Genomic DNA, 15,948 nt, shown 5'->3' with positions numbered 1-15,948 from the left:
TGAAACAGGGAGCTACAACATGAGCTATTCATCTACAACATATTTGCAAAGACAATTTAGACTATGTTCATGATAATTGAGTTCATCTAATCAAATTATTTAATGAACTCCCACTCAGATAGACATCCCTCTAGTCATCTAAGTGAAACATGATCCAAGTCAACTAGGCCGTGTCCGATCATCACGTGAGACGGACTAGTCAACATCGGTGAACATCTTCATGTTGATTGTATCTTCTATACGACTCATGCTCGACCTTTCGGTCTTCCGTGTTCCGAGGCCATATCTGTACATGCTAGGCTCGTCAAGTCAACCTAAGTGTATTGCGTGTGTAAATCTGGCTTACACCCGTTGTATTCAAACGTTAGAATCTATCACACCCGATCATCACGTGGTGCTTCGAAACGACGAACCTTCGCAACGGTGCACAGTTAGGGGGAACACTTTTCTTGAAATTTTAGTGAGGGATCATCTTATTTAAGCTACCGTCGTTCTAAGCAAATAAGATGTAAAACATGATAAACATCACATGCAATCAAATAGTGACATGATATGGCCAATATCATTTTGCTCCTTTTGATCTCCATCTTCGGGGCTCCATGATCATCGTTGTCACCGGCATGACACCATGATCTCCATCATCATGATCTCCATCATCGTGTCTTCTTGAAGTTGTCTCGTCATCTATTACTTCTACTACTATGGCTAACGCTTTAGCAATAAAGTAAAGTAATTACATGACGTTTATGTTGACACGCAGGTCATAAATAAATTAAGACAACTCCTATGGCTCCTGCCGGTTGTCATACTCATCGACATGCAAGTCGTGATTCCTATTACAAGAACATGATCAATCTCATACATCACATATATCATTCATCACATCCTTTTGGCCATATCACATCACAAGGCATATGCTGCAAAAACAAGTTAGACGTCCTCTAATTGTTGTTGCAAGTTTTTACGTGGCTGCTATAGGTTTCTAGCAAGAATGTTTCTTACCTACGACAAAACCACAACGTGATATGCCAATTTCTATTTACCCTTCATAAGGACCCTTTTCATTGAATCCGATCCGACTAAAGTGGGAGAGACAGACACCCGCTAGCCACCTTATGCAACTAGTGCATGTCAGTCGATGGAACCAGTCTCACGTAAGAGTACGTGTAAGGTCGGTCCAGGCCGCTTCATCCCACAATGCCGCCGAATCAAGATAAGACTAGTAACAGCAAGTAAATTGACAAAATCAATGCCCACAACTGCTTTGTGTTCTACTCGTGCATAGAAACTACGCATAGACCTAGCTCATGATGCCACTGTTGGGGATCGTAGCAGAAATTTAAAATTTTCTACGCATCACCAAGATCAATCTATGGAGTAATCTAGCAACGAGGGGAAGGAGAGTGCATCTACATACTCTTGTAGATCGCTAAGAGGAAGCGTTCAAGTGAACGGGGTTGATGGAGTCGTACTCGTCGTGATCCAAATCATCGATGATCCTAGTGCCGAACGGACGGCACCTCCGCGTTCAACACACGTACAGCCCGGTGACGTCTCCTACGCCTTCATCCAGCAAGGGGAGAAGGAGAGGTTGGGAAGACTCCATCCAGCAGCAGCACGGCGGCGTGGTGGTGGTGGAGGAGCGCGGGACTCCAGCAGGGCTTCGCCAAGCACTACGAGAGATGAGGAGGGAGAGGGGTAGGGCTGCGCCAACAGGGGAGGAACTTCATGTGTTGGGCTGCCCCTTTGCCTCCACTATATATAGGGGGAGAGGGAGGGCTGCGCCCCCACCTAGGGTTTCCTCCCTAGGGGTGGCGGCAGCCCTAGATCCCCATATGGGGTGGCGGCCAAGGGGGGGAAAGGGAGGCGCACCAGGCATGGGCCTTAGGGCCCATCTGCCCTTAGGGTTTGCCCCCTCTCCTCTCTAGGCGCATGGGCCTTGGTGGGGAGGCGCCCCAGCCCACCTAGGGGCTGGTCCCTTCCCACTATTGGCCCATGTATGCCTCCGGGGCTGGTGGCCCCACCTGGTGGACCCCTGGACCCCTCCGGTGGTCCCGGTACACTACCGGTGATGCCTGGAACACTTCCGGTGGCCAAAACAATACTTCCTATATATCAATATTTACCTCCGGACCATTCTGGAACTCCTCGTGATGTCTGGGATCTCATCCGGGACTCCGAACAACATTCGGTAACCGCATACATACTTTCCCTATAACCCTAGCGTCATCGAACCTTAAGTGTGTAGACCCTACGGGCTCGGGAGTCATGCAGACATGGCCGAGACAACTCTCTGGTCAATAACCAACAGCGGGATCTGGATACCCATGTTGGCTCCCACATGCTCCACGATGATCTCATCAGATGAACCACGATGTCAAGGATTCAATCAATCCCGTATACAATTCCCTTTGTCTAGCGGTATAGTACTTGCCCGAGATTCGATCGTCGGTATCCCGATACCTTGTTCAATCTCGTTACCGGCAAGTCTCTTTACTCGTTCCGTAACACATCATCCCGTGATCAACTCCTTGGTCACATTGTGCACATTATGATGATGTCCTACCGAGTGGGCCCAGAGATACCTCTCCGTTTACACGGAGTGACAAATCCCAGTCTCGATTCGTGCCAACCCAACAGACACTTTCGGAGATACCTGTAGTGTACCTTTATAGCCACCCAGTTACGTTGTGACGTTTGGCACACCCAAAGCACTCCTACGGTATCCGGGAGTTTCACAATCTCATGGTCTAAGGAAATGATACTTGACATTAGAAAAGCTTTAGCATACGAACTACACGATCTTTGTGCTAGGCTTAGGATTGGGTCTTGTCCATGACATCATTCTCCTAATGATGTGATCCCGTTATCAACGACATCCAATGTCCATGGTCAGGAAACCGTAACCATCATTGATCAACGAGCTAGTCAACTAGAGGCTTACTAGGGACATGTTGTTGTCTATGTATCCACACATGTATCTGAGTTTCCTATCAATACAATTCTAGCATGGATAATAAACGATTATCATGAACAATGAAATATAATATAATAATAACCAATTTATTATTGCCTCTAGGGCATATTTCCAACAGTCTGTCCTTGCTACTGTTGTTGATACTTTTACCTGTTATCCCAAATGCTTAGTATAGGTATGCTAGTATTCCATCAATGGATACACATTATTGTCCGTCTGCCATGCTATAATATCGGTCCGTGATCCCTCCAGGAGGTGATCACGGGTAAATATATACATATTATATGTGATACATGTTATGACTAAAGTTGGGTCGGCTCGTAGAGTACCCGCGAGTGGTTCACGGATGTGGGGGGTGAAGGGACGGTGGTTCCATCTAGTAGGTAGTGGTGGGCCTGGGTTCCCGATGCCCCCCTGAGTGATTCTTTGTGGCGGAACGATAGGGTAGGTTGAGACACCTAGGAGAGAGGTGGGCTTGGTCCCTGGTCGTCGTCCGTGGTTATTTCTTAAATAACACACCTAACGAGTTTGGATATTTGATCTGAGTTGGTCGTTGACCTATATGCACTAACCGCCACGCGGGAACAGTTATGGGCACTCGGCGTCGTACTTTTCCTCCCGAAGCTTTTCGGACGTCGGCGATTGAGCGCCACGCGCCCGGTTGGACGGGAACCACCTGCGCTTGTATTAGGGGATGGGTCTGCTCCGGGCCGCCCATGCAACATGCAGGAGTGCAAAGGGCGATGGTCCCAAGACCCCTGTGCGTTTAGTATGTAGACCGACGTGTTGACCTCTCTGGAGAGCCTAGGTAGGGCTATGACGTGTTGATCTTCCGAGGTCGGGCTTGACCCAGGAAAGTGTGTCCGTCCAGAGTGATCAAGCGTGTTGGGCAATGTGGTGCACCCCTGCAGGGAAGTAATCTATTCGAATAGCCGTGTCCACGGTAACAGGAGGACTTGGAGTTGTATTCCGACCCCTTACAACTAAAACCGGATACTTAATAAAACACGCCCGGACAAGTGATAAATACAACTCGGTGATCGCTCTCTCACAGGGAGACGAGGTGAGGATCTCCGGGTAGGATTACGCTATACGATGATACCTGTTACCATACCAGCTACTCTGTTCTGGTGCTTCAAGATGGTGGCTGCCAGAAGACGTAGTCTTCGATAGGACTAACTTTCCACCACCCCCCCACCCCTTAATCTAGCATTCTGCAGTTTAGTCCACAGATACTACCCCTTTTAATTGATACCAGTGCATATGTAGTGTAGATCTGATGTAAGTCTTACGAGTACTTTGGATGAGTACTCACGGTTGCTTTGCTACGTCTTTTCCCCTATACCCGATTGCTGCGATCAGATGGCGGATCCCAGGAGCCATACGCCACTGTCGACGACTTCTACTACCCCGAGGATGCCTACTACTACGTGGAGGCCGCCGACGACCAGGAGTAGTTAGGAGACTCCCAGGCAGGAGGCCTTGCCGTTTCGATCATCATTGATGTTTGTGCTACCCTTCTTAAGTCAGACTTGTTTAACTTATGTCTGTACTCAAATATTGTTTCTTCCGCTGACTCGTTTGTATTCGAGCTTATGTATTCGAACACTCGAGGCCTCTGGCATGTAATATAAAGCTTGTATGGCTTTATTTTGTGTCTAGAGTTGTGTTGTGATATCTTCCCGTGAGTCTCTGATCTTGATCGTGCGCATTTGTCTGTATAATTAGTGCACGATCAAGTGGGGGCGTCACAACAAGGACGCTTGTGGGCACCGCTCTCTTCTTGAAGACGTCGTCGTGCATTCAGAGTTCCTGGTGAAGATCCTAGTCCGGCGTGGCTAGGCAGCGATGACGTTTGCGTCGTTTTTCTTCTTCACGGCGTTGTCAAGGAGCTTAGATGTCTTAGGGTGTAGCATGGCATTGTTCTCAGATCGTCTTATGTTCTCTGTCGGTAGCATAGTTGCGTGAGTTCTACATGATCCGGATATTTTAGAATCTGCTTTGTAAGAGGACTTTCTCACCACATTATATCGTTCCACCATGTACTTTATATTTATTTCGATGCTTTATATATAAATCAACTGTCCTTTGACTATTATTATTATTTCGAGTAATAGTGGAGGGAGTGGAGCGAGTACTTGTTTCGAGGAAGTTCTCTTTTTCCTGACCATAGTCGAGTGATAGAAAAAAGCAATGTTACGATCTCTGTGCATCAATCAATAGCTGTAACAATGCATTTCCTCCTGTTCCAGCGGATTATAATTAAAACTCGTAGCGGGGCATGAAGTTTCCGCTCCTTCTCCCTTGCATGCCCACGAAGCAGGCGAGACCTCTCTTGCCGAAGCTTTGCAAGTTTATTTTAAGTTTCGTTGTAGTACCATTTCCGGCTAATATCCAATTCGGTGTCCAGGTCTAGATAAACCCGGTGAACAGTAATGCCATAAAAATAGAAAAAACAAAAAATCATTTTTTTGCATGAAAGATGTTTGAGTGCAGGATGTGCGTGCAAATATTCGGCCCATTTGAACATCAGTGGAGCTTGTGGCAAAAAAGAGAAAACCGGCCAAAACAATGCACGAACAGTAACTCTACTCACAAAGCCGAATTTGGTCTTTTATGTCGCGCACTCCTCGAATGTCAAAACTCCATCAAATTTTGCATAAACATCACGTACACAAGCATCTTGCTTGCAAAAAAAATTCAGAAGTTTTCTATTTTTTGTGAATTTTTTATTTTGCCCACGCTCATTTGAAACGCTGCTCTCCATTTCTGGGTCCTTTCATGAAAAATGAACCCCACATATGAAGATCATTACGGATAGCTTGTGTTGGGGTTGCGAGATTTCCAATTGCATGTTACAAACGACACGATCAAGCCTTTCCCGGATCTCGGCTCATCGACATAGGAGTATAAAATTATCACCGAGAAACTCCATATCATGCCGCTCACGGTCATCTACTCCTTCCGTTCCTAAATATAAGCCTTTTTAGAGATTCTAACAAAGGACTACATACGAAGCAAAATAAGTAAATCTACATTCTAAAATATGTCTACATACATCCATATGTTGTAGTTCATTTGAAACTTTTAAAAAGACTTATATTTAGGAACGGGGGAAGTACGCAGTAGTTTCTGAAGGCTTGCAGCATGTGTGCGGGTCGAGTGTTCCCGCCTTGTTTCCCAAAGTTCAGAGTGATCTCACTAGAATCGCGAGTTACAATCCATGACATCTGATGGTGGCCATGCAAATTTCTGAGGCAGCTCCACGAGACATGGCAAATTTCTGATGGTGGCCATGCTGGTTCGCCATAGAACCATGTAAGCCTAGCCTCGGTTCACAGGTTATTTTGTTTGCGATGGCTCCTCGCGTAGCAAGTTAAACAACCACTTGCGTTAAATTATTATTATTTTCTTTGCACACACATGCCCATCTCTCCAAAATGTGAATACATAGAAGCATTTTCCATAAAGCTCGGCATCACTATCTGCAAGCAAAAGCAAGCATGATAGAACAACACAGCCCTGTCAAGCTAAAAAGGCTGTAAAATTTCGTACTACCAGTGACAAGACAAGGTCCCATTGCAGCCTTCCTTGACACCCATCGCCAGACTGTCCACAACACACATGACACAACTATTCCAATGGAGTCGGTGTACAGTTTTACGCAGTAAAATCAGCTTCTGACCCTGTCCTGGCTTAAACAAAACAAAACAAAACAAAACACTTTGGGAGGGGAGCTCACCGCCGGCTAGCCGGCCAATGGATGCGGGTAGCGTGCGAAGTCGTTACCACAGTAAACTCGGAAGGCTCCCACGTCTGCGCTAGCCGCGCACACAAACCAAGAAAAAGTCCAGCAAATCAACCGTGACAGCTCCGGTGCAAGGGTCTTCTTTTTCTAAGAGTAGGGCTCATTTTTAATTACAGACTACAGAGAGGAACCTGACCTGACCGTGTGCGACCGCGACCGCCTCGCCCATTTGTATATCAGACCGGACCCCGCGGCGTCGCGTCACATCGGCTGGTACGTAAGACAAAATTTAGGCGCTAGCTTAGCTAATCCGCCGCGTCGTCGCCTTGAAAGGTTGCGTGTCCGCAAAGGAAGAGACCCTCTCTCTCCTCTCAGGGCGCGAGCTTATCATCGGAGCTGGCCGAAATGAACCGGACGAGGATGATCAAGCGGCGGTAAAAAGGTGAGGCAGCGGGTGGGCATGGATTCCGTACGTTGTTGGCGTCGCAGTCAAAACATTCCGCTCCATCGCTTTGTTGGATAAGTATACGTGATTCGTGTCAAACAATGTAGCATAGGAAGGAAATAAACGGAAAAAGTGCAGCCCGTGCTCAGGGCAAAGGGGTCGCTATCGCTCTAGTTGTTTAGCGTCACATCTCGGGGGTTGGGGACCCATCGCATGTTAATAATACTGCCTGAAGTAGTGTGCTAATCTTAGGGTTGCTCTAATTAGCATATATGGAGAAATCTACAAAAGGGGGTGCACTTTTATGGGTTTGAAGCTGCAAAGACCATTTGGTATGCCGCAAGCACTTTTATGGGTTTGAAGCTGCAAAGACCAAAAGGGGGTCGTGCCTAAGTTCATGGTCGGCAGGGCGATCCGGTGGCTTGCTCTGCCGGGTGATGAGTGGCGGTGGTGGCCGTGGATGTGGTGTCCCGTCCAGATCCGTCGTGGCATGGCCTTGGCCGGTTGACGGTGGCGTACGTCTTCATGGCACGGCTCCATGCGATTCAATCAGGGGCGAGATCGGAGTGGTGTAACTGTCAGTGATAATTTTTTCGATTTTGGTCATGGCGGAAGATGGCAGCGTCTTTGACATTGTTTCGTTGTGGAGGCATCGTCATTGCAGTTTGTGTTACCTCGCTCGGGTTGTTTCAGGGAAAACCGTAGATCTGGGTCTTCTGGAGCGAACAATGACAACGCCTTTGGTGTCGTCCTCCCTCGTGGGGTCATTGTTTGTAGCATATGCTAGCCAGAGGGAACAAGAGGTGGAGCGGTGTAGCATTTATAGTATCGACACGGTGAGTCTTGCTAGTGTGGCGCAACGTAGTCTCGGCGATGGGTCAGCCAGATCCGGCCACCACCGCCATGTTGTGCCTCTCCCGGGCAAGGGGCGGGCTCCCCGATGGAACACCACCATCGGCATGAGGCAAGGATGACTCGAGCCCCTTGGCGACGAAATGGTCCCTCAACGATGGACGCCGACTGGGAGAGGACCAGCCCTCCGGCGGCGGTAGCACACGCAACTCGAGGGCAAGAAGCGAAAGCTGAAACAATCCTCCTGCAGACGAGCCGACGCCAGAGCAGAGTCTGGTCGTCGCCGCAGCCTGGATCCAAGCATCAGATCCAAACGGGCACGCGACCACCACTAACCCGCAGCAACCATGCCGCAGACGCATACCTAGGTCGCTGTGCCGCTGACCACGCATGCCATCGCCCTGAATATCCGCTGCGCCCCGCGCAAGCGCAGCGCCTCTACGCGGGCAAGCTGCTCGCGCCACCCGGGGATGAGCGGGAGGAGGGGGATGAGGCCCCGACGCCGGCAGCGGCGACGAAGGGAGAAGGGAGGGAGCTGGAGTCCCAACGGCTAGGGTTTCCCCGTGGCTCGTGGGAGTGACGCGGAGTGGGAGGGAGGGGGGGGGGCGAGGATTCTTCGTTGACACTATATGATGTGCAGAAGTTTGGTGAAAACGCTTTGTAGAGATAACTTTTGGCGTTGAAACAAACATAGATAGGATGAACCACAATAGTTCTTTGTAAAGGTATGCAAGTGAAAATAAACACATCTTCCACAAAATGCAAAAGAAGAAGAAAAGACGCCTCCACATGGTGGACACCATCGCCTTGCTACACCAACCTCCATTATTATAATCCCAGGTCTTTTAACCCGCTGTCATCCGTACCTGGGAAGAGACCCCCTCCGATAGGAGGAACATGCTTTGATTAATAATAAATTAACCTACGCACATACGGGGAACCTATCCAAAGGAAGATCAGCATAGGGGGGAGAAGAATCTAGGCTGGCGATGCATCATGCAACTAAGCTTAGATTAGATTATTTGCTAGGGTTTGCCATCACATGAACCCCAACAACCCAGCAGCCAAATCTTTCAAGACCTTGCATGCCCATCACCATCACGAGATAAAGCACGATCCTCAGGAGCACCCGTATGATGAGTTCCCCTTAAAGAGGCATCACCAAATCTGACACAACTATATATTGAATCATTTTCGACGGGAAGAGTCCGGGGTGTTTATTAAGTCCATAATGATCCGCAATATGGAGTTAAAATGTTAGAGGAAATTAACATAATGGTCATATATAACAAAAGGTTGAGCCATAAAACATTTTAGTAGTATAGGGAAAATACATGCCCATTTTAGCCTCCACACGTCGACGCTGAGTGCTTGAGTTTCCTTCCTGACCCTACAATTGACTGAAAGTAGACTAGTGTTGTACTGTTTTGGTGGCACGCTGATTTTATGGCACGAGAGAGTGAGACAACACTACCCATAGGAAAAGAGCACTTCACAAAAGAACACGTAATATGTTATTATGATCATCATTTCAGTCTTCTCGGTTTATTAGTTTAAGTTGTTTTGACTACACATATACACCATCCGTTCCAAATTAATTGTCCTTAATTTAGTGCAAAGTTATATTAAACCAGCGACACTTAATTTGAAACGGAGGGAATAGCATGCTTCCTTTTGTGCTAAAAAAGTGTGTTGCCAATGTTTTGGCAAGGCAAAAAATGGGCTACCAATTTACGTTTTCAATCTCTCAAAACATGCCAAATGTTAGTGTATGGTTTGTTGGGTAGCTATTTTTTGGCTACCAATCAAGCATATACTCATAATAAGGTTGTTTCCCACAAAAAGATAAGGTTATAATTTTAGAAAGTGGAACTATACCCAATAGCTCTACGAGCCTCGACCATGCAAATCCCTCGTCTCTTTTTTCTGTGAGGAAAATACTCATCTCATTTGCTCCAGCGAAAATCCAGCAACGACCTTGCACTGCGGTATGAACCCTCATCCAATTTATTTTTTTACTATTTAATCTTGAATTTACTAAGTAATTTAAAATAAAAATTATGGTTTTTCCAGGTCGATAGGGCTCATGCTTAGCCTTTTCAAGTCAAATTTGCAAGCTCGCCCAGAGTATGCCTAGTTTTATCCTAACCTTATCACACCTCTCACCTCTAATAATGGTGTCGAAAATCCCCCCCCCCTCCTTGCCACATTGGGTGCAACGCCATAAACGACAGAGCAGAAATGATTGGTCGCCTCAGTCCAAAGCAGAAAAGAGGGGACTAACTGGAGGATGACATCTTTCATCCAAGATGAAGAGAAAGAGAGGATGAACTGGTCCATGAGCATATCTTACAACATTTGAGGAATCAATTCTGTTGGAACCATCAAACATTTTACTTGAATGTTGTATGAGTTCTCCATAAATTCAATGAGTAATTGGCTGTAGAATCATGTCGACATTATTAGATGTTGCCCAAGTAATGGTATTGCAAATTGACCTCCAATGTTGTTAGCCTTCCGCAACAAAGACTAACATGAACAAAAATGTGGGGATGGTGATTCCTGCTGCGGCGATGGACAATGCAGTCACATGAATTTTTAAAAACCTATTTTTTTCTTGTACAGAAGGCTCAAAACTTGTCCTACTTGCTCTGTTGGTCCAGAAGATACGAAACACATGCCATTTCTCTGTAATAAAGCAAAGGAGTTTTGGAAGAGGTTGGGGATGGATGCCAATTGATAAAGCCTGTGAGGTTGATCATGGGGGAGAGGCGGTTTTGGAATATTTACTTCTTCTACCTGGCCAAGAATTGTGGATTATGGGTCATCACAATGTGCATGAAATGATTGCTAGCTCAGCATGGTATCCACGGTGGGAAAGATGAAAATTGGTGAACAAGGAGACAAACTCAGAACGCGTATCAGATCTCTATGGGGATCTAGCCCTTACGGCAAACTTCGTTAATGCCTCATCTTCAAAGGTATGCTAATTCTTCTTTTGACCATGACCAGCTTAGGGGCACGATGGGGGTAGTCCTTAAAGATGACAAAGACAGATTTATTGTTGGGGGGTATGGGAAGATAGACTTATGCGCGGACGTCTTGATGACTGAAGTCTTGGCTCTCAAATTTGGTGTATCGTTGGCGCAAAAATCGGGATGTAATCGCCTTATTATTAATCCAGACAGTTTGGAGGTGATTGATACTATGAAGGATGAAAGACGGTCAGCGGGTGCTGCGGCGGCAATCTTGGGTGATTGTTTTCATTATGCTTCTGGTTTCATTATCACTAGGTTCAAAACATTATAATAGGGGAGCAAATAAAGTTGCTCATGAGCTCGTCAGATTAGCTAGATTTTCTTTGACTTCTGATTGGTGAAGGAACCCTTAAATGAAATTGTAACGATCCTCACAAACGATGTAATGATTATTTTGAATGAATAAAGTTCCTGATTTTAATTCAAAAAAGGGGCACAAAACTTGTGTGTTTTCGACAAAAAATCTACATGTGCACAAGGAGCATGGACATGAACATGTGTCACTTTTTTTTCCAGAACATATCTAGTGATCAACCCTCAATTGCTTGGGGAAATAGTGTTTTCGCCTACTTGTTATCAGTTGGATCAGGTAAACTTGCAGCAAGAAATGTATGGAAGAGTTAGTAATGGTTTAACCAAAAGTCCTACATTATTGGAAGCTTGGTGTCAAATTCTCAAAAGAAAAACAAAAGCAAAACCACTCGAAAAATCCTCAAAAGAAAAAAGACGAAAAGAGGAACCTTTACAAACATGTTCCCTGCAAGCCTGCATTTTATTTTATAAGGACCTGACAACCTAGGAGGTTATCAGGCGAGGCAGCAGCGCAGGGATCGCTCCGGCCGGCAGAAGAAATGGTCCGGTCGGTCCGGAGCGTGGCAATCACGATGGACGTTTTTCTGCAGAAAGAACCAAAAAGGAAGCGCGGCACGCACGCACGCACGCACGGACACCACCACCTGCGCAAAGCGTCGGGCATCATTGAGGCCAAGGGATTGAGAGCAAATCATGCGCTGGGGTTACGGGGTCGGATCCCATCGATTGCATCCTTCCCTCCTTCCTTCGGGAATTGGGCAGGGAAGATCATCATCACCCGTCGCAGAGGACGGAGACGGAGAGCAACAACAACAAGACATGTGAGCTATACGCTCGTACAGTGAAGCAAGGAGGGAGGAGAGGGTGAAAAAAAGCAGGGGGGAGCTATGAAGCTGGCGTGTCAGGAGGCCATGCCGTGGCTAATGCCATCACGAGGGTAGCTGCATGATTTGGCTTGTCAGCGGGCCTTTTCAGTGTCAATGCCGCCATCAGCTTTCCAACCCGGCCAGCGCGACAAAAGGCATCCCCTCACACACACTACTCATATTCCATCCGGTCACGAGCAACAGTAACACGGGCCGGCCGGCCGGCCGGCGTCCTCCCGCATGCCATGCCCCAGCTCCATTCACTTTCGCTAAGCCGGGTTGCCGCCTAATTGCATGGCTGCATGCCTACCCTCATCCGGCCCCAACCCACATCTCGTCACCCCCCTAACCGCACGATCGCCCGACTTGACGGCCATCTTCTGCGTCCGCTTTTTGTTTCCGCCGTGTGTAGTAGCGTTTCCGGCCGGCCTTGGGATGGTGGGGATGGATGGTGGTGGGGCGTGCCCAAGCCCAAACGGGACGGGTTCGGGAGGAGCTAGGCGCTAGAGAGCGAAAGGGAGCATACATGGAAGAAGAATTACACGAGACAAGAATGTGTTGTGCGTGGATGGGAGAGAGGAGCGGCGACGACTATTCTACTCCTCCTACATTTCCATAGCGAGTAGCTGGCGATGGCAAGCGTGCGAGGAAGGTGCTAACTGCTATAGATGGCGCAGCAAAGGTGATGTCTCGTAGCTTGGCCTTTGTTTAGGCGCACGTTAATCTATCTGCTCGTGCTCGTGCTCGTGCTCGTGGGGATGCATCCATGCAAATGCTAGGCAAGCATTATAAAAATGGCGCTGCTAATGATGGGTTTAGGTTAGGGAAACCGCGCAAAAGAACCATTATTCTACCGGGAAAGCGCAGGCGCAGAATACAGGCTAAGCCAATTGATTAATGGAACAACAGGAGTAAGTAAGTACTGCTGCAAGCAGGGAGGCTGCCTCCGATCATGAATTCACAGCACAAGTGAGCATGAGATGATACTACTACCTTCTTCTACTAGTTAGGAAATAAACTTCTATTACGGACGGACGGAGGGGAGATGAACTTACAGGGACAAGAACAGACCAAGAAAGGTGCCACTTTTGAGATCAGATAATCTAATTAATCCTAAATCGCAAGCTTCCATCCATCGGATCCCAAGAACAGATAAAGCTTAGATTTCTAGACATCAGACGGCGCCCTTTCTTGGGGTTAATTTCTTAGTAGAACCAACGATCGATCCAAACTACAGAAAGAAAGAAAAGTAATGCAATGATAACTGAAATGAAAGCTAAATGTCTTTGCCTTTCTCCTTCCCTCTCCTTCTTCTCTGCCTCTGCTCTCCCTAGCTCACGCCGACTGCGGCGATGAGGCTCCGTTCAGCTTGCGGCCGGCGGCGAAGATGGGGGTGGGCGTGGCGGTGGTGGTGGCGGTGGAGGCGGAGGAGGCGGTACCGTTCATGTTGAAGCCCGTGCCCGTGGGGGCCGGGGAGCTGTGGCTGGCGGAGGGGTTGAATGGCGCTCCTGGTGCGGGGCTGGCCGGGGCGAGACGGAATGGCCCGCCGGCGGCAGGGGCGGTGGGGGTGGTCGCGGCGGAGGAGGCCGCGGCTGAGGCGCTGCGGCGGGCGCTGTGGCCGCCGAGGTAGTTGTGCTTGTTGTTGTGCATCCAGACCTTGAAGACGCCCTTGCTGACGCCGATGTCGCGGCACCACTCGTCGACCACGCCCTCGTCGCGCTTCTGCAGCCGCCACCCCAGCCGCTCCGACAGCTCCTGCATCCGCTGCTTCTGCTCCGCGGTGAACTTGGTGCGGAACCGCTTCCTGGCCGGCATCATCCCGTGGGGCGGCGGCGCCGTCGCCGGCGAGAGCTGGGCGGGGAGCCTGCTCTGGCCCTGCGGCGCCCCCGGCGCGCTGGAGTTAAGAGAGAGCAGCATGTGCGGGTGTGGCGCGGAAGAGATGTACGGCGGCGGCTGCTGCGCCACCGGGGCCGGGAGGTGCGCGGGCGGAGGGTGCTGGGGCGGGGAGACGGAGCGCTCGTCGTCGTACTCGGAGCCATCCGAGTCGGAGTCAGAGTCGTCGCCGTCGACGCCCGGGAGCCGGTCCTCCGGCGTCTCATGCCCGTGCGCGCGCTGCGGCAGGCCATGGAGCACGGTGGCCGGCATGGGCATGGGCACGGGCGGCGCCGGCAGCAGGGCCGGCGGGGGCGGGGGCGGGGGCGGCGGCGAGCCCTCCACCATCACGAGGCGGTGGAAGTTGCGGTGGCAGCCGCAGGCCGCGCACTTATACGAGGCCGGGTCGGCGGTGTTGAGCTCCACCACGGGCATCCACTCGCCGCAGCCGTCGACGGCGTGCGCGCCGATGGCCGCCGCGTGGTTCTTGAGGCACTCCTTGTACGTGGGCACGGCCTCCACCGGCGGCGGCGGCGGCGCGGCCGCCTGCCGGAGCTTCTTGACGGAGCCGTTGGGGTAGAGGGCCGGCCGGTACTTGACGTCCATGGCCTCCATGCTCCGCTCCCTCCGCGGTGTCACCCGGCTTGACAAGGATTACTACCGCTAGTGGCTTTAGTTAGGGACGGGCGGGGGTCAAGGGAGTGAGGAAAACTACAGGTAAGGATGTGAAGCGAGCCCAGGGCGAGGAGATAAGAGTATAAAAAGGGCGACGGCGACGCTCAAAGACGAAGCCCCATTAATCCATGCCATTAGTGATGAGATGAGCATACACACACACACACACAAAAGAGAAATTTCCCAAAGATCGTAGAGATATGTAGATAGATAGATTAGATCATGACGACACACTGTGCTGAATCGGTTGCAGGTGCATCTGTATCCCGCGTCACACCGTCACCGCCCAGGAGTAACACATGGACCGCTGATCCAAGGATCAATCAAGACGGGCGCCACCGAAATCCGGCCGTTTTTGTTTGACCTCCCTCGTTTTCGCGCATCATCACGGAGATGGAGGCGACGCGTGTACACCACTGTTGCACATTTGTCCCTAACTTGAGCTGTCAATGTATGTTTTTCATCAATTGGGTAGTACAAATTAGTAAGCATGCACTGCCAAACACATTTGTGACCAACCACAGAATACATACTGTGATAAGTATGGGTTAAGTATACAAATAACACGATGAAACACCAATTATCGCTGGCCACAACAAATCTGGAAAACAAAATGCGGTTTCTCCCTTAACTTGGATTTGAAGTTGCTACATACTATGTGATCAAGTAAGAAAACGTGCAAACTGTTCTTATCGAAAGTTACAAACAATAGCAAATCTTAAAACCATAATGCAAATAATGCATTTCCAACCAACAAATGTAAATCTCAAAACACAATCATCAATCTTGGGATATAACCCCCGTATTCAATTATAATCACCACTTATGTTTCCCTCAAGCGGATACGTGTATATATGTGATATATTTGCCACAAGCCATAACAAATTGCAATAACATAATGTAGTTTTTGCAACACTCTGTGGTTATGTGAGAAAACATCAAACCCATTTAAGCATCGAGCATAGCTAATTTCAATACATTTAACTTAGCATAACACATTTTCAGTTGCTATAGAAAATTTCAACACCATATAAGAAGTGTCGGTTTTGCATAGCCATGGATATGAGATGTCGCTTGTGTCACAAATAATGAAGAAACATGTTAATGTTACACGGTATTTGAGTTGTCACTAGCGTAATAAGACAATTTGGAAACATATAAAT

General features: G+C 48.7%; 1 protein-coding gene across 1 annotated transcript; it reads right to left on the bottom strand.

Annotated features, from left to right (window-relative positions):
- Positions 1-13,241: 13,241 nt before the first annotated feature.
- On the bottom strand, positions 13,242-14,849 carry LOC125509469 (zinc-finger homeodomain protein 9-like). Its single transcript, XM_048674455.1, has one exon. The coding sequence runs from the start codon at positions 14,723-14,725 to the stop codon at positions 13,574-13,576; it is 1,152 nt and encodes a 383-aa protein (XP_048530412.1). The 5' UTR covers positions 14,726-14,849; the 3' UTR covers positions 13,242-13,573.
- Between the last annotated feature and the right edge of the window lie 1,099 nt (positions 14,850-15,948).

The sequence above is a fragment of the Triticum urartu genome, chromosome 5, assembly GCF_003073215.2.
Source record: "Triticum urartu cultivar G1812 chromosome 5, Tu2.1, whole genome shotgun sequence".
NCBI lineage: Eukaryota > Viridiplantae > Streptophyta > Magnoliopsida > Poales > Poaceae > Triticum > Triticum urartu.
The sequence above is the reverse complement of the archived record's forward strand: the minus strand, read 5'-3'. Positions and strand labels throughout refer to the sequence as shown.

Bases quoted from the DNA above. Each gene is read 5' to 3' on its own strand.
- LOC125509469 (XM_048674455.1), bottom strand. From the start codon at position 14,725: ATGGAGGCCATGGACGTCAAGTACCGGCCGGCCCTCTACCCCAACGGC.